A 17,183-nucleotide genomic window follows, 5' to 3' on the forward strand; every position below is an offset into this window, starting at 1 on the left:
AATACTGAAGACTGACAAGCTGGCCACTCCGCTGTCCCCCTGCCCTGGCCACCCTCCCCTTACACCTGGCTCAGTGCAATACGGCCCCCCCGGCCCCCAGCCCCCGGCCCCCGCTATGGTACTGTCGCCGCGGCCCCTTGGCCCCCGGCCTCCCTTTCTCCAGTGGTTCAAATACATCACTCCCGCCCGCCCTCGTTTCTGCGTCTGAACCGATTCTGAAATGAATCTGCAAATCTGTGTCTTAAATGTCCCCCAGGGACCCTGTGTCCTCCCCCCCCCCAACGGTCTGGGACGTGACAATCCAGCTGGGGTGCCCAGGGCCAGGGGACCCCGTGGTCCAGCACGCTGCTGCTGGCCCCAGACCACACATACCCGAATGCAGCCCTGGCCCCCGGCCACCCTCCCCACAGTCCCTCTTTTTACGTTGAGATTAATAAATTGGGTATTGCCATCAGCCAGCTGCCCCTGCCTTTGCCTCTGGCTCTTGCTCATGCGCTCTGTCCCTGGGGACCTGGCTGGGGTTGGAGGACTGAACAGAATCTTGGGGTGCAGAGCCCAGACAGCCATGACTGGCCTTGGGCTGCAGCTGGAAGCTTCTGACATCCAGGTGACACTGGCACCCTGGGGTGGTACCCCATTCCCACCACGGTGATGCCCCCAACAGCACTGAACAAGCACAAGGCCTTGCCCGCCTCCACGTGTCCCAGTGGCAGTCATGGAAGGGGAAACGCAGGGACTGCCCAGGACCACGTCTTCCCAGCACCATGGCAGCCTGCATCCCAGGACCAGTACTGTCAGCTCTGGCATAACAGGGGGCAGAGCTGGGCCGGCTGACAGCGCCAAGGCCGCGGGGATGGGGACGGTGGGAGCGGCTCGGCGACCTCCCGGGATGGACTGGGCTCGAACCTGCGACCTGGCTGAACTCCGGCTCTCAGGCACGCCTCCCGCCGGCCACGCCCACACCGCGCCGCCGGCCACGCCCACGCGTGACCACGCCCTCCGTCCCTCCCACTCGGCGCCTCAGGACCCCTGAGGAAGCGCAGGGCCCTGCCGGGGCTGCCCCCAGCACTGCCTGACGCACGAGCGCCGCCCGCGGAGGCCGAGGCTGCTGTCCTCTGTGGCTCTCGGGCTGCGGAGAGCGGCAGCAGCGACGTCCGCGGGCGCCGGGCATCCAGGCGGGCTAGGCGGGCCGGAGCGCGGGCTGTGCCGGGGCGGGCGCCGACGAGGGCAGCCCGGCGTGCGCCGCGGCCACGGAAGGCCCCCGGCTCGGGGCGCGAGGCCGGCCGGCTGCCCGATGGGTCGGCACAGCCGCTCCCGCTCGCGCTCGCCCGGGCGCCGGGGCCATGGACGACGGCGGGAACGCGGGGCGCACGATCGGCGGGGGAGCCGGGAGCGCAGGTGGGCGCCGAGGGGAGGGCAGAGGCGGCGGGACCCGAGACGGCCCGTCCGGGACCCCGAACCCAGACCCCGGGGACGCCGCGACCCTGTGGACACCCCGTCCCTATAGACACCGCGACCCTATAGACGCCGCGACCCTATAGACGCCGCGACCCTATAGACACCCCGTCCCTATAGACACCGCGACCCTGTAGACACCCCGTCCCTATAGACACCGCGACCCTATAGACGCCCCGTCCCTGTAGACACCGCGACCCTATAGACGCCGCGACCCTATAGACGCCGCGACCCTGTAGACACCCCGTCCCTGTAGACACCCCGTCCCTGTAGACACCGCGACCCTGTAGACACCGCGACCCTGTGGACACCCCGTCCCTATAGACACCCCGTCCCTGTGGACACCCCGTCCCTATAGACACCGCGACCCTATAGACGCCCCGTCCCTATAGACACCGCGACCCTATAGACACCGCGACCCTGTAGACACCCCGTCCCTATAGACACCGCGACCCTATAGACGCCCCGTCCCTGTAGACACCGCGACCCTATAGACACCGCGACCCTGTAGACACCGCGACCCTGTGGACACCCCGTCCCTATAGACGCCCCGTCCCTATAGACACCGCGACCCTATAGACGCCCCGTCCCTATAGACACCGCGACCCTGTAGACACCCCGTCCCTATAGACACCGCGACCCTGTAGACACCTCATTCCAAGACACCCCTCCTCACACCCCGTCCTCACACCCCTCCTCACACCCCGTCCTCACACCCCATCCTCACACCCCGTCCTCACACCCCGTGCTCACACCCCGTGCTCACACACCCTGTCCTCACACCCTGTCCTCACACCCTGTCCTCACACCCCGTGCTCACACCCCGTCCTCACACACCCCGTGCTCACACCCCGTGCTCACACACCCCGTGCTCACACACCCCGTGCTCACACCCCGTGCTCACACACCCCGTGCTCATACCCTGTCCTCACACCCCGTGCTCACACCCCATCCACACACACCCCGTGCTCACACCCCGTGCTCACACACCCCGTCCTCACACCCCGTCCTCACACCCTGTCCTCACACCCTGTGCTCACACCCCGTGCTCACACCCCGTCCTCACACACCCCGTGCTCACACCCTGTGCTCACACACCCCGTGCTCACACCCTGTGCTCACACCCCGTGCTCACACACCCCGTGCTCACACCCCGTGCTCACACCTCGTGCTCACACCCCGTGCTCACACACCCTGTCCTCACACACCCCGTCCTCACACACCCCGTGCTCACACCCCGTGCTCACACCCCGTGCTCACACACCCCGTGCTCACACCCCGTGCTCACACCTCGTGCTCACACCCCGTGCTCACACACCCTGTCCTCACACACCCCGTCCTCACACACCCCGTGCTCACACACCCCGTGCTCACACCCCGTGCTCACACACCCCGTCCTCACACCCCATGCTCACACACCCTGTCCTCACACCCTGTCCTCACACCCCCCATGCTCACACCCCGTCTTCACACCCCCCATGCTCACACCCCGTGCTCACACACCCGTATCCGGTGCCCTCCCCCTGCTCCCTGCAGCAGGTGGCTGTGCTCCTGGGGGCCTGTCCCCTGACCTGCCCCTGTCACCCAGGTCTGGCTCCGAGGACGGGCGCCGGCATCGGCGCAGCCGGAGCCCCCGGCCCCACAGGCGGCGGTCGCGCTCGGGCTCGCGGGAGGCGCGGCGGGCGCGGCGCTCCTGGTCCGGGGGCTCGTCCTCGGGCAGCCGCACGCACAGCCCCACCGAGGCCGAGGAGGCGCTGAGCCGGCAGCAGAGGCTGCAGGAGCGGCTGCGGCTGCGGCAGGAGCGCAAGCAGCAGGAGGAGCTGCTCAAGGCCTTCGAGACGCCCGAGGAGAAGCGCGCACGCCGGCTGGCCAAGAAGGAGGCCAAGGAGCGCAAGAAGCGGGAGAAGATGGGCTGGGGCGAGGAGTACCTGGGCTACACCAACACCGACAACCCCTTCGGGGACAACAACCTGCTGGGCACCTTCATCTGGAACAAGGTGGGCTCGGCTGCCTTGGGCTGCTCTGTCCCCCCTCGGGGTGCCGTGTGCCGCTCTGTCCTGCCTTGGGGTGCTGTGTGCTGCTCTGTCCCCCCTCGGGGTGCCGTGTGCTGCTCTGTCTCTCCTGGGGATGCCGTGTGCTGCTCTGTCTCCCCTCGGGGTGCTGTGTACTGCTCTGTCCCCCCTCGGGGTGCTGTGTGCTGCTCTGTCCCCCCTCGGGGTGCCGTGTGCTGCTCTGTCCTGACTTGGGGTGCTGTGTGCTGCTCTGTCCCCCCTCGGGGTGCCGTGTGCTGCTCTGTCCTGACTTGGGGTGCTGTGTGCTGCTCTGTCCCCCCTCGGGGTGCTGTGTCCTGCTCTGTCTCTCCTGGGGGTGCCGTGTGCTGCTCTGTCCCCCCTCGGGGTGCCGTGTGCTGCTCTGTCCCCCCTCGGGGTGCCGTGTCCTGCTCTGTCTCTCCTGGGGATGCCGTGTGCTGCTCTGTCCTGGCTTGGGGTGCCGTGTGCTGCTCTGTCCCCCCTCGGGGTGCTGTGTCCTGCTCTGTCCTGACTTGGGGTACCGTGTGCCGATCTGTCTCTCCTCGGGGTGCCGTGTGCTGCTCTGTCCCCCCTCGGGGTGCCGTGTACTGCTCTGTCTCTCCTCGGGGTGCCGTGTGCCGCTCTGTCCCCCTTAGGGTGCCGTGGCCTGCTCTGTCCCCCCTTAGGGTGCCATTGCCTATTCCCTGCAGGATGGCCCGGGCCCAGCCAGCCTCTGTGCCCGCCTGCACTTGGTGGGACCCGCCGAGCTGGCAGCCCGGGCGCCCCGAGCGTCCCCACGCTGCCCGGGATGGTGCTGGCGCCCTGGCACCCCGTGGCACGCCTCCCCTCCCGCCCTGCCCGGGCCGGGTCGCCCCTGAGCACCGCGTCCCCGCAGGCGCTGGAGAAGAAAGGGATCAGCCACCTGGAGGAGAAGGAGCTGAAGGAGCGCAACAAGCGCATCCAGGAGGACAACCGGCTGGAGCTGCAGAAGGTCAGCGGGAGCCCCGCCCCCAGCGCGACACGCCCACGGCCACGCCCACAGGCCGTGGACACGCCCACACGCCGCCACGCCCGCCAGACCTGGCACGCCCACGCGTCACGCCCACCGGACACGCGCACGCTCTCACACCCTGCCCATGCCCCACGCGCGTCACGGCCACGCGCACGTTGCGTCAGGCGTGCGCCCCGCCCACCGCCCTCACGCCCCGCCCACCGCCCCTCGCGCCCCGCCCTCACGCCCCGCCCACCGCCCGTCGCGCCCGCAGGTGAAGCAGCTCCGGCTGGAGCGCGAGCGGGAGAAGGCCATGCGGGAGCAGGAGCTGGAGCTGCTGCAGCGGGAGAAGGAGGCCGAGCACTTCAAGACGTGGGAGGAGCAGGAGGACAACTTCCACCTGCAGCAGGCCAAGCTGCGGTGCGGGGGGTGCAGGGGTGCGGGCACGTGAGGGGTGCGGGACCGTGAGGGGTGAGGGGCGTGTGAGGGGGTGAGGGACCATGAGGGGGTGAGGGGCGAGGGACCGTGAGAGGATGAGGGATCGTGAGGGGTGTGGGCACGTGAGGGGTGCGGGACCGTGAGGGGTGAGGGGCGTGTGAGGGGCGAGGGACCATGAGGGGGTGAGGGATCGTGAGGGGTGCGGGCACGTGAGGGGTGAGGGATGCACGCACGTGAGGGGGTGAGGGATCGTGAGGGGTGCAAGCGCGTGAGGGGTGCAGGCATGTGAGGGGTGCGGGCACGTGAGGGGTGCGGGCACGTGAGGGGTGCGAGCACGTGAGGGGTGCAGGCACGTGAGGGGTGCGGGCACGTGAGAGGTGTGGGCACGTGAGGGGTGCAAGCACGTGAGAGGTGAGGGATCATGAGGGGTGAGGGATCGTGAGGGGTGCGGGACCGTGAGGGGTGCGGGCACGTGAGGGGTGAGGGCACGTGAGGGGGTGCGGGACCCTGAGGGGTGTGGGCACATGGGGAGGTGCGGGACCGTGCGGGTGAGGGGGCGCACAGCCCGTGGGTTGTGCCCGGCCCTCCCGCCGGCTGACACCCCCGCCCCCCCAGGTCCAAGATCCGCATCCGGGACGGGCGGGCCAAGCCCATCGACCTGCTGGCCAAGTACATCAGCGCCGAGGACGACGACCTGGCCGTGGAGATGCACGAGCCCTACACCTTCCTCAACGGCCTCACCGTGGCCGACATGGAGGACCTGCTGGAGGACATCCAGGTCCGCGCCCACGGGCCGGGCTCCCCGCACACCCACCCACGGGGCCGGGCTCCTCGCACACCGCACCCACAGGGCCGGGCTCCCCACACACCCACCCACGGGGCCGGGCTCCCCGCACACCCACCCACGGGCCGGGCTCCCCGCACACCCACCCACCCACCCACGGGGCCGGGCTCCCCACACACCCACCCACCCACGGGGCCGGGCTCCCCGCACACCCACCCACGGGCCGGGCTCCCCGCACACCCACCCACGGGCCGGGCTCCCCGCACACCCACCCACGGGGCCGGGCTCCCCGCACACCGCACCCCACAGGGCCGGGCTCCCCTTGTATGCCTCAGCTCCCCCACAGGGCAGGGCCTCCCCTCCCCTCCCCTCCCCTCACCCCGCTCCCCTCCCCTCACCCCGCTCCCGCCCGCAGGTCTACATGGAGCTGGAGCAGGGCAAGAATGCCGACTTCTGGCGGGACATGACAATCATCACCGAGGACGAGACGGCCAAGCTGCGGAAGCTGGAGGCCTCGGGCAAGGGCCCAGGTGCACCGGACAGGCCCTGCCAGCCCCGCTGCCCTCGCAGCCGCCCTGTGGGATGGTCACGGCCAGGCGGGTGGGGGCCGGGGAGGGGGAACCCCGCGTGGCCAGAGGGGCCCCAGCAGCAGCTTCCCCGCCATCCCCCGTTCCTGCGACAGATGCCGGCATTGGCCACCTTCCAGGGTGGGTCCGGGTGGGCCTTGTGCAGCGGTGGGGCCGGGATGGTCCTGCCGGGCCCCTGCATGGCCGTGCTGAGCGGCCCCCCGTCCCCGCAGGCGAGCGCCGCGAGGGGGTCAACGCCTCCGTCAGCTCGGACGTGCAGTCGGTGTTCAAGGGCAAGACGTACAGCCAGCTGCAGGTCATCTTCCAGGGCATCGAGGGCAAGATCCGGGCGGGCGGCCCCAACCTGGACATGGGCTACTGGGAGAGCCTGCTGCAGCAGCTGCGCGCACACATGGCCCGGGCCAGGTGAGCCCTGCGCGTACGGCAGGGTGTGAGCACGGATCCCCGGCCTGCTCGGCCCCCGTCCCAGGGCTCGGCTCCCGTCCCAGGGCTCGGCTCCCGTCCCGGGACTCAGCTCATGGCCCAGCCAGCTGCAGCTCAGCGGGCCTCGGGCGCCCGGGCCTGGCCTCGGCCCACGCCTGTGAGTGTGCGCCCTGGGACGGGCCCGCCGCTGCCTGGCCCCTCTGCCACACGTCCTGCTGTGGCCCAGCCGGGCTGGTGGGAGCATCCTGGCTGGGGTGGGGGTATCTGGGACCGAGGCAGGGGGACAGAGCCCGTGGCCCCTGGTGGGGAAGGGACAGGGCCCCAGGCCCCAGCCAAGCCCTCCTGGCCCCTGCGCAGGCTCCGTGAGCGCCACCAGGACGTGCTGCGCCAGAAGCTGTACAAGCTGAAGCAGGAGCAGGGCGTGGAGAGCCAGCCGCTGTTCCCCATCATCAAGACTGAACCCCACTCCCCCAGCCACAGGTACGGCCCCGCCCACCTCCCCTGAGGCCCCGCCTTCTCCCAAGGCCCCGCCCACCTCCCTGAGGCCCCGCCTTCCCCCAAGGCCCCGCCCACCTCTCCTGAGGCCCCGCCTTCTCCCGTGGCCCCGCCCACCTCCGAGGCCCCGCCCTCCCTCATGCCCCGCCCTCCGCCTCTCCCAGCCTGCAGCCCGAGCCACCGGCCCCCAGCCCCCCGGGACCCTCGGGCACCGACGGGCCCCCGACCGAGCCCGAGGCTGAGGACGCGGCGCCCCCGGCCGAGGGCGAGGGCGACGGCGAGGGCGACGGGGAGGCGGTGCTCATGGAGGAGGACCTGATCCAGCAGAGCCTGGACGACTACGACGCCGGCAAGTACAGCCCGCGGCTGCTGTCGGCGCACGAGCTGCCGCTGGACGCGCACGTGCTGGAGCCCGACGAGGACCTGCAGCGCCTGCAGCTGTCCCGCCAGCAGCTGCAGGTCACGGGTGCGCGGGGCGGGGCCTGGGGGAGGGCGGGGCCTGAGCCGGGGAGGCGGGGCCTAGGGAGGGAGAGGGCGGGGCCTGGGCTGGGAAGGCGGGGCCTAGGGAGGGGGAGGGCGGGCTTGAGCCGGGGAGGCGGGGCTTGAGCCGGGGAGGTGGGGCCTGGGGAGAGGGTGAGACCTGGGGAGGGAGAGGGCGGGGCTTGAGCCGGGGAGGCGGGGCCTAGGGAGGGAAAGGGCGGGGCCTGGGGAGGGCGGGGCTAAGAAGGGGAAGGCGGGGCCTGGGGAGGGAGAGGGCAGGGCTTGAGCCGGGGAGGCCGGGCCTGGGGAGAGGGCGGGGCCTGAGCTGGGAAGGCGGGGCCTAGGGGGGGGAAAGGGCGGGACCTGGGGAGAGGGCGGGGCCTGAGGAGGGTGGGGCTGAGACAGGAAAGGCGTGGCCTGGGAGGACGAGGGCGGGGCCCGACAGCGGGGTGGCCTGGGTCCGGCCCTCACCCCCACCCTGACCCCCACCCTGACCCCCACCCTGACCCCGCAGGCGACGCGAGCGAGAGCGCCGAGGACATCTTCTTCCGGCGCGCGCGCGAGGGCATGGGGCAGGACGAGGCGCAGTTCAGCGTGGAGATGCCGCTGAGCGGCCGCGCCTACCTGTGGGCCGACAAGTACCGGCCGCGCAAGCCGCGCTTCTTCAACCGCGTGCACACGGGCTTCGAGTGGAACAAGTACAACCAGACGCACTACGACTTCGACAACCCGCCGCCCAAGATCGTGCAGGGCTACAAGTTCAACATCTTCTACCCCGACCTCATCGACAAGCGCGCCACGCCCGAGTACTTCCTGGAGGCGTGCGCCGACAACCGCGACTTCGCCGTGCTGCGCTTCCACGCGGGGCCGCCCTACGAGGACATCGCCTTCAAGATCGTCAACCGTGAGTGGGAGTACTCGCACCGCCACGGCTTCCGCTGCCAGTTCGCCAACGGCATCTTCCAGCTCTGGTTCCATTTCAAGCGTTACCGCTACCGCCGCTGAGCTGGGGGACACCGGGCACCCCGGGACTGCCGGGCCGTCCCAGGGGCACCCCGGGACTGCCGGGCCGTCCCAGGGGCACCCCGAGACTGCCGGGCCGTCACAGGGGCACCCCAGGACTGCTGGGCCGTCACAGGGGCACCCCGGGACTGCCGGGCCGTCACAGGGACACCCCGGGACTGCTGGGCCATCACAGGGGCACCCCGGGACTGCTGGGCCGTCGCAGGGGGCACCCCAGGACTGCTGGGGGCCTGCAAGAACCCGGCCCCAGCACCCTGAGGTCCTGCAGTGCTTAGCTGCCCCAGGTGGGCGTGCAGGGGCTGTGGCCCATCGTCCGGACCTCCCCACGCTGGCCTGGTCCTGCAGGCACCCACACACCCTGCCAGCCCAGCGCCCACAGGCCACCCCACCCCACCCCACCGGGCTGGCTGCCTGCAGCTGGAAGCGTTTCTGTTTCTCTACAGACTTTTTCTTAGGTGGAAAATCCATTATTTTCACAGAATCGTCTGCTTGTGAAACAACATGTTTTTCTAATAAATGTTTTATTTTAGAATAATCGTAGGTTCACAGACGGGCCGCGCCCCGCCAAGGCTGACGTCTCGTCTCTGGTAACGGCCGGCCCCACCTGGGCCCCTGGGAAGCGCTGGCTGGGTGGCCATGGGCTCCCAGCATCCTCCGGGCGCAGGGCTGCATGCAGCGGTCCTGGCACCCCGTGCCCGCCAGGGTCCTTCCCCCCCAGAGGACCCTCGTGGGTCCCACCCAGCTACCCCGTGACCCGGGCACACCTGGCATCCTGGTGGCTGACCCCCAACTGCCACCCTTCCTGACCGGCTGTATCCAGACCAAGAATAGCCACGCACGTGCTGCCGCCACCGGAAACCGCAGCCACGGGGGGCGCATCCTGAAGAACGCCTTCCCACCCACCACTGCGGCCCCCAAGGCCGCCCAGCTCCACACACCATGCGACCCGAGCCCGTGGGAACAGGGGCGGGCCCCGGCCAAGCAGTCAGTGCCCCGGATGTGCAGGGACCAGAGAATGAACCAGGCATCCGGAGCCCTGCCCCGCGGAGGGGCCCCCTGCCCAGCTGCTTCCCAGCAGGCTGGACATTGTCCTATCTCGGGATGCAGGAAGTGGGGCCGGAACAGCCGCCCTGCCTCCACCAGCCTCTCCCTCGGAGCCGCTCCTAGGAGCCCTCCGCTGGACCTCGCCCTGCGGCCCAGTCTCACCACCAGCCCACAGGGACCCTCTGCTCTGCTCCCCATCAGCCTGGGTCCTTAGGCAGAGCTGGGTCACAGGGTGATGGCAGTGGGACAGTCAGGGAGGGGACACACATGCAGGACGGGGTGGGATCCTTGGGGGCAGGGGGACAGACAGGATGGGGGACACGGACAGGATGGGGAACCCTCAGGGGGCAGGGGGACACAGGATGGGGGACCCTCAGGGTGCAGGGGGACATGGGCAGGATGGGGGACCCTCAGGGGGCAGGGGGACATGGACATGATGGGGGGCCCTCGGGGGGCAGGGGGACACAGGATGGGGGACATGGGCAGGATGGGGGACCTCAGGGTGCAGGGGATGTAGACAGGATGGGGGACCCTCGGGGGGCAGGAGGCACTGACCGGGCACAGGGGAGAAGGCGGCTGGCTGGGCAGCAGTTAGAGTGTCCTGGGACAGGGTGGGCGTCCCACTGGAGCCCCAGCTTAGGGCCAAGATCGCATCTGCTCCACCAGCAAACCTTGGCCGAGCAGTTGGTGCCGGGATCCCCTCGGCCTCCCGTCCCCCAACCGGGAGTCCTGAGTGAACCCCGAGTGTGGAGGGGGGTGTGCCAGCACCCCAGGCTCCTCTGGGACTCCCCCAGGCACCTGCCAGGACCCTCACCCCAGCCTCAGGTGTCACACAGCACCAGGTCCCCCGCCCCCCCACACATACACGCTGCTGAACGGGCCCTGCGCTTAGTGAGCACCAGCTGTATGCCGGCCCGGCGTCCTCGGGGAGCGAGCTGCCTTGCCAGCCCTCCCCCTGCAGCCTGGGGCGCTGCCCGGACGCTCAAGAACGCGGGGAGGGGGGCCTGGCGGCGGGAGTGCCGGGAAGCAGCGGCCCGGGGCTTGCGGGGAGCGTGGCGTGGCGCCCCAGAGGCCGGCTGCACCCCGAGGGTCCCACGGGCGCCCCGGCTGCACCCCGAGGGTCCCACGGGCGCCCCGGCTGCACCCCGAGGGTCCCGCCCCCCACCCGCCGCGGCCCGGGAAGGGGCGGACCCGGGGCGGAGCCGGCAGAGGCAGCCGGCGGGACCCCACGGCGCGCGCGGGTCGCTCAGCCCCCGACGGGGCGCACGGGACTCGGCCTCCCCGGGGAGCCCCTGCACGGCCGCGGACCCGACTCGGCCTCCTGCGCTCCCACCCCGCGGCCGGCAGGTCCAGGTGAGCTCGGGGCGCACGGGCTGTGGGTGTGTCGGTGGGCGGTTCCGGGCTGGGCGCCTGGGCCGGGTGGGTGGGCAGCAGGCTCCGGGCCGCCCAGGCTGACCCCTGCTTCCGGCCAGGGCGGGCAGGGGGCTGTGAAGCCCCGAGCCCACGCGCGCGCGCGTCCGTCTCCCGTGGCCGCCGCTTTGGCGGGACTCGCTCCGGTCCTTGGCGCTGCGTCTTGTGCCCCAGCCAGCCGCGGCAGGGCTGACACGGAGCTGTGAAGCCTCCTGCTGCTACAAACAGGAAGTGTGTTCAAACAGGGACCCCCTGCGCTGGGAGCTGGGGTGGGGGCTGAGCATGTGTGTGCGTGTCCACGTGTGACAAGCCCCCACAGTGTCAGGCCACGGGGGCCTTTGGAGATGTGTGTGGGCGGGGGTCGAGATCACGGGGTCCCCCTGTACCTGGCCAGGATGGCTCGGTCCCAGCAGTGAGGGGTCCTGGCCGGCCCCATTTCACAGGGATGTGGCGAGGCTGCCGTCCAGGGAGTTGGGTGGGCCCAGGGCGCAGGGCCAGGCGGTGGGGGCCGGCGGCGCCTGGTGAGACACAAACTGATGGAGGAGGGGACTGTCGCATTCCAGGGGGGAGGACGGCTCAGGGCCCTGGACCAGCCAGTCACTGTAGGGACGCGCCGGCCTCTACCCAGGGCCTTGGCAACTGCGTACGTAGTTTCGGGGAACTCCAGGACCCAACCCCCAATCCCACCCTAGTCCCCGTCTATTTAGTATTGCAGAATCTGCGAGGTGCAGTGGAGGAGACAGGCGTCACAGTGCTGCTGCTTGGGGGCTGAGCTGGGTCCTGGACCAGGGACCCCAAAATAGCTGCTGTCCGCCCCCCCCCAACCCTCAGAGGGCAGTGCTGGGGCAGGGGGAGGGCGGGCTGGTTCCCCAGCCTCCCCCAGCTGAGGGCTCCACTGTGGAGACCAGAGTCAGGGCACTTGAGCCCCGGAAGGACCCCCCACTCCCGGTGCTCACAGTAGGGAGGACCCCTCCCTGTCCCAAGCCACAGGCAGCACAGCCGGTAGCCAGCAGGGACGCTGGGCCAGCCCAGCAGGAACCACAGACTGCCCAGGTTCCTAAAGGCGGGTGCGGGGTGGGGCGGGCACCGGGCCTGCCAGACACACCTGCAAACCCAGCCCCCAGTTTGTGTGTGCAGCAGCAGCCCTGTGTGGCCACAAAAGGAAATGGGTTCAGGGTGAAGACCTGGACTGGGAGGGTCCCACCCAGATCAGCTGCATGGCTGCATTACTTGGGCTGTGGAGTGGGAGGGGCGAAGGCCTGACCTGGGACACAGCCTGGCTCTTGCCCGCCGTGCCAGCCTCCCTCCTGTACCTAGTTCAAGTCCCAGCTCCCCTGCTTTCCGCCCCCCCCCCCCAGCTCCCCACTGACGCACAGCAGGGCTGGCTCCAGGCCTTGGGCCCCTGCCAGCCTCGTGGGAGGCCCGGATGGAGCTCCCAGCTCCCAGCAGGGTTTGGCCTAGCCCTGCCCGGGCTATCTTGGGCATCGGAGGAGCCAGGAGCTCCCATGCAGGCATCTCTCGGGGTGTGAGTGCCCGAGCACTTCCGGCCCCTGCCCAAGGCAGCATGCATGGGCAGGGAACCGGGTCAGGGGCCCTGGGCACTGGGGCGTGTGTTGCAAGAGTCTCAGGCCGCGTCCCTGGCTCTGCCTCACGTGGCCTCGTGTCGCTGCGTGGCGGGCCTGTCCCGTCACTCGGATCCCACCCTGGTGCCCTTTGGAGCCGGTCTCCAGGGAGCCCGTGCCCAGAGGGAGCTGGCATTCCTGTTTCTGCTCCTAAAAATGGAATTGGGCTTCTGTGACAAAAAGTGATATGGGTGACAAGGCGAAAACGGCACGAGTTCCCACTGTAGGATCTGACGCATGTGATCTGTGAGGAAGGGTGGAGGTGCCCCCCCCCAAGTTCCCGTGTGGGATGGGAGCCCCCCCTGGGCCCTGAACCCAAGTGGGAGCCCTGCAAGACAAGCCCTGCCTTCTCTCTGCCTGCAGGTGCATCTGCAGCCTGATGGCACCGTGAGGCCCGGGGCCATGTGGTCCAACGACAGCTCCCTGAGGCTCTGCTTCCGGCCCACCAACCTCAGCCTGGAGGAGCGCCAGCTCATTGCGTCTCCCTGGTTCGCCGCCTCCTTCTGCATCGTGGGCCTGGCCTCCAACCTGCTGGCACTGAGCGTGCTGGCAAGCGCCCGGGGTGGCGGCTCGCAGCGTTCCTCGTTCCTGACCCTGCTGGGCGGCCTGGTGCTGACCGACTTCCTGGGACTGCTGGTGACAGGCGTCATCGTGGCGGCCCAGCATGCCGCCCGCTTGGACTGGCGCACCGTGGACCCCGACTGCCACCTGTGCCACTTCATGGGCGTCGTCATGGTCTTCTTCGGGCTGTGCCCGCTGCTGCTGGGCGCCGCCATGGCCTCGGAACGCTTCCTGGGCATCACGCGGCCCTTCTCGCGCCCAGCGGCCGCCTCGCCACGCCGCGCCTGGGCCACCGTGGCGCTGGTGTGGGTGGCCGCGCTGGCACTGGGGCTGCTGCCGCTGCTGGGCCTGGGCCGCTACTCGGTGCAGTACCCGGGCTCCTGGTGCTTCCTCACGCTGGGCACAGGGCCGGGCGACGTGGCCTTCGGTCTGATCTTTGCACTGCTGGGCAGCCTGTCGGTGGCGCTTTCCTTCGTGCTCAACACCGTGAGCGTGGCCACGCTCTGCCATGTTTACCACGGCCGGGAGGCCGCCCGGCCGCGGGACTGTGAGGTGGAGATGATGGTGCAACTCCTGGGCATTATGCTGGTGGCCAGCGCGTGCTGGTTGCCGCTACTGGTAAGTGGGGCCGGGGACCCCCACAACAGCCCCGCGCTGCAGGGGTCTCCCACGCACCGGCGCCAGAACAGAACTGGATCAGAAGTGGAGCAGCCCAACTCGAACCGGTGCCCATGTGGGATGGAGACGTGGCGGCCCAGGCTGCCCCAGCCCCACTTCCCGGGGCCACCCGCAAGGGTCACCCCTGGCAGGAGCAGGGATCCCCGATTTCCGCCCAGCCCCTCCCGGGGTGGGGGAGAGACCGAGGTCAGGCTTGAGGGTGGGGCGCGCTGTGGAGAGGGTGGGCGCATGCACCCCGGCTCACGGCTGCCCCTGCTCGGCAGGTCTTCATCGCGCACACGGTGGTGCTTGCCCCTCCGGCCATGGGCCCCGAGGGGCAGCTGCCCCGTGCCACCGAGCGCCAGCTGCTCATCTACCTGCGCGTGGCCACCTGGAACCAGATCCTGGACCCCTGGGTGTACATCCTGTTCCGCCGCGCCGTGCTGAGGCGCCTGCAGCCCCGCGCCAGTGCCCGCGCCCGGGCGCTCTCCCTGCGGCCCCAGCTCTCTCACGAGACGGCAGCACTGCGGTAGGGTCGAGCGGTGGGGGTGCTGAACCCCCCCCCCAAGAAGCAGTTTTTGGGGCTCTCCGAGGGGCCAGGCCTCCCCTTCCTAAAAGGGGCACCAGGCCCTGCCTCCTGGGGTGCACCTGACCCTCACCCCAAAGCTACGGTCTCAAAAATGAACGCAGGTCTTCCTGCCACCTGCAAGAATCCAGCTCGCGTCTTGCTGCCTCTCTCTGTGGTCTGGGGCCTCCGTGCGCCCGGCAGGGGCTGGGGAATGAGAAGGGGCAACAGGGATACCCCCTTTCCCATCTGCTGAGGGCCTGGGGTGGTCTTTGAACCCCCGTGAAGTTGCTGCGCGCGACTGAACAACAGGTGGTTTGTTTATTCAAAGGCAGAGTTACAGAGAGGCAGCGAGGGCGGGAGGGAGACGCTGCGTGTGCTGGCTCACTGTCCAGGTGGTCGCCGCGGCCAGGGCTGGGCCAGGGGCAGCCAGGCGCTCCAGCCAGGCCTCCCACACGGGCGCACGGGCCCAGGCCCTCGAGCCGTCCTCAGCTGCTTTCCCAGGCGCATCAACAGGGAAGTGGTGCCACCGGGATTTGAACCGGCGCCCCTAAGGGATTCCAGTGCTGCAGGTGGAATCTTTCCCTGCTCCCACTTTGAGCAGGTGGGGCAAGGGCGCGGGCCCACGTGCTCTGTGCTTCCGGGTGTCCCCCAGGCAGCGGTGGGGCTGGGGTGTGGAGCCTGCCGGTTCCGGTGTCTCCATCGCAGACATGCCCGCTGAAACCCAAGCGGGTTCCCCCACCTGCTCCCTCCTTGCAGCTGCACAGGGGGCCACGGCATCACACTCAAGCTAAAGGCTCGTGCTAGGGGGCAGGGGCCCTGGCGCCCCCGGCCTGGGTGAGGGGGTCTGACCCCAAGCTGGGGAGCTGGGGGAACCTGGGGGCGCTGCACTGGGAGCAGGTTGGGGGACGACAGCCGTGGTGCGTGGGGGAGATTTCTGGGTCTCCATCTGGGGCTCAGGGGTCAGTGCTGGATGCCGGCGGGCCATGTGGGAGGCTGGGGAGCCGGGCAGGGGTGCCAACTGCCCAGGCTGAGCCACAAGGGCTGGAGACTGGGCTCTGGGGACTGGGATTTGTGGGCGGAGGCCACTCCTGGGCCCGAGTCGGGGCCCGGGCCAGGACTGAGTTGCGGGGCTGGAGCCAGGCGAGGCTCCCGGGCTTGGTGGAGGCAGAGCCTGGGGTGAAGGCCGGGAGCTGGGGGGCGCCGGGCAAGTCTGGGTTCCCGTGCTGGGCCTGGGGTCGGCCCTAGCCGGGCTCTGGGAGCTCAGCCCAGCCGCCCTGGGGGGCCCCGTCTGTGCCCCGGTGCAGAGCCGAGCTGCCCTGGGCCAGGTCGGGAAGTCGGTCTGGGTTCCTGAGCTGCTGCACGCAGGCCGGGCATGGGTGCTGGACTTCCCCCGGGGACCAGTCCCCACGGCAGGGCGCCCAGCACGGGAGTCGGTGTGAGGCTGGGCTCGGGAGCGGGGCAGGCTGGCAGTGGGGACCTGGGATCTGGGGCTGCCCCGGGTCCCTGTGGCCTGGACACCGCGGCTGAGCGGTGGCCCCGGGGTGACCTGAGCCCCAGGGCGGGCACAGGGCTGGGCGTCCGGCCTTGTCTGGGCTGCTGAGCAGGGCTCTGTGTGGGCGACCTCAGGACTGACCCCACTCACCTTGGGGCTGACCCCGCTGACCTTGGGGCTGACCCCACTGACCTTGGAGCTGACCCCACTGACCTCAGGACTGACCCCGCTGACCTTGCAGCTGACCCTGCTGACCTTGTGGCTGACCCCACTGACCTCAGGATGGACCCCACTGACCTCAGGGTTGACCCCACTGACAGGACTGACCCCACTGACTTTGGAGCTGACCCCGCTGACCTCAGGCTTGACTCCACTGACCTCAGGACTGACCCCGCTGACCTTGGGGCTGACCCCGCTGACCTTGGGGCTGACCCCACTGACCTCAGGACTGACCACACTGACCTCAGGACTGACCCCGCTGACCTTGGGGCTGACCCCACTGACCCCAGGACTGACCCCACTGACCTTGGGGCTGACCCCGCTGACCTCAGGCTTGACTCCACTGACCTCAGGACTGACCCCGCTGACCTTGCAGCTGACCCTGCTGACCTTGTGGCTGACCCCACTGACTTTGTGGCCGACCCCGCTGACCTCAGGATGGACCCCACTGACCTTGTGTCTGACCCCGCTGACCTCAGGACTGACCCCGCTGACCTTGGAGCTAACCCTGGTGACCTTGCGGCTGACCCCACTGACCTCAGGCCTGACCCCACTGACCTCAGACCTGACCCCGCTGACCTTGGGGCTGAGTGTGGTCATGTGGCTGGGCGGGCTGTCCACAGCTCTGTGGTGGGGCGTGGTCTTGGAGCTGGGCAGGGCCTTGGACGGGGCTGTGGCCTCATCAGCGGGCGTGATCTGGGACTGGGGCGTGGCCTCCTTGCAGGGCGTGGTCCTGGAGTGGGGCGGGGCCTCCTTGCAGGGTATGACCTCTGCAGAGGGCGGGGTCTCCGCATGAGGCGTGGCCTGTGCTCCGGGTGTGGTCTTGGAGTGGGGTGGGGCCTGTGATCTGGGCGTGGCCTCTGGGTGGAGCATGGCCTGTGCTGGGGGCGTGGTCTTGGAGCAGGGCGTGGCCTGTGCTCGGGAT

General features: G+C 70.0%; 2 protein-coding genes and 1 long non-coding RNA gene across 3 annotated transcripts; 2 read left to right on the forward strand and 1 right to left on the reverse strand.

The window, feature by feature from the left end:
- The first annotated feature begins 1,294 nt into the window (after positions 1–1,294).
- CACTIN (cactin, spliceosome C complex subunit) lies at positions 1,295–8,742 on the forward strand. The gene is made up of 10 exons (XM_040990201.1): positions 1,295–1,398; positions 3,044–3,452; positions 4,360–4,455; positions 4,730–4,875; positions 5,509–5,671; positions 6,093–6,207; positions 6,477–6,669; positions 7,045–7,167; positions 7,347–7,648; positions 8,177–8,742. The coding sequence occupies exons 1-10, from the start codon at positions 1,295–1,297 to the stop codon at positions 8,665–8,667; spliced, it is 2,142 nt and encodes a 713-aa protein (XP_040846135.1). The 3' UTR covers positions 8,668–8,742.
- Positions 8,743–10,974: 2,232 nt separating this feature from the next.
- Positions 10,975–14,681, forward strand: TBXA2R (thromboxane A2 receptor). The gene is made up of 3 exons (XM_040990471.1): positions 10,975–11,082; positions 13,125–13,940; positions 14,264–14,681. The coding sequence occupies exons 2-3, from the start codon at positions 13,164–13,166 to the stop codon at positions 14,510–14,512; spliced, it is 1,026 nt and encodes a 341-aa protein (XP_040846405.1). The 5' UTR covers positions 10,975–11,082; positions 13,125–13,163; the 3' UTR covers positions 14,513–14,681.
- A 1,335-nt stretch (positions 14,682–16,016) lies between these two features.
- LOC121163167 lies at positions 16,017–16,848 on the reverse strand. Its single transcript, XR_005884867.1, has 3 exons — positions 16,824–16,848; positions 16,439–16,529; positions 16,017–16,252 (listed from the first exon to the last, which is right to left on the reverse strand). It is a non-coding gene; the product is annotated as an uncharacterized LOC121163167 (long non-coding RNA).
- Positions 16,849–17,183: the final 335 nt, after the last annotated feature.

This window comes from Ochotona curzoniae, unplaced genomic scaffold (genome assembly GCF_017591425.1).
Source record: "Ochotona curzoniae isolate NIBS_2020 unplaced genomic scaffold, NIBS_Ocur_1.0 contig_605, whole genome shotgun sequence".
Taxonomy (NCBI): domain Eukaryota; kingdom Metazoa; phylum Chordata; class Mammalia; order Lagomorpha; family Ochotonidae; genus Ochotona; species Ochotona curzoniae.

Coding starts and splice junctions, on each gene's coding strand:
- CACTIN (XM_040990201.1), top strand. CDS start 1,295: ATGGGTCGGCACAGCCGCTCCCGCTCGCGCTCGCCCGGGCGCCGGGGC. Junction 5,672..6,092: donor ACCTGCTGGAGGACATCCAG/GTCCGCGCCCAC, acceptor TCCCGCCCGCAG/GTCTACATGGAGCTGGAGCA. Junction 7,649..8,176: donor CCAGCAGCTGCAGGTCACGG/GTGCGCGGGGCG, acceptor CTGACCCCGCAG/GCGACGCGAGCGAGAGCGCC.
- TBXA2R (XM_040990471.1), top strand. CDS start 13,164: ATGTGGTCCAACGACAGCTCCCTGAGGCTCTGCTTCCGGCCCACCAAC. Junction 13,941..14,263: donor CGTGCTGGTTGCCGCTACTG/GTAAGTGGGGCC, acceptor CCTGCTCGGCAG/GTCTTCATCGCGCACACGGT.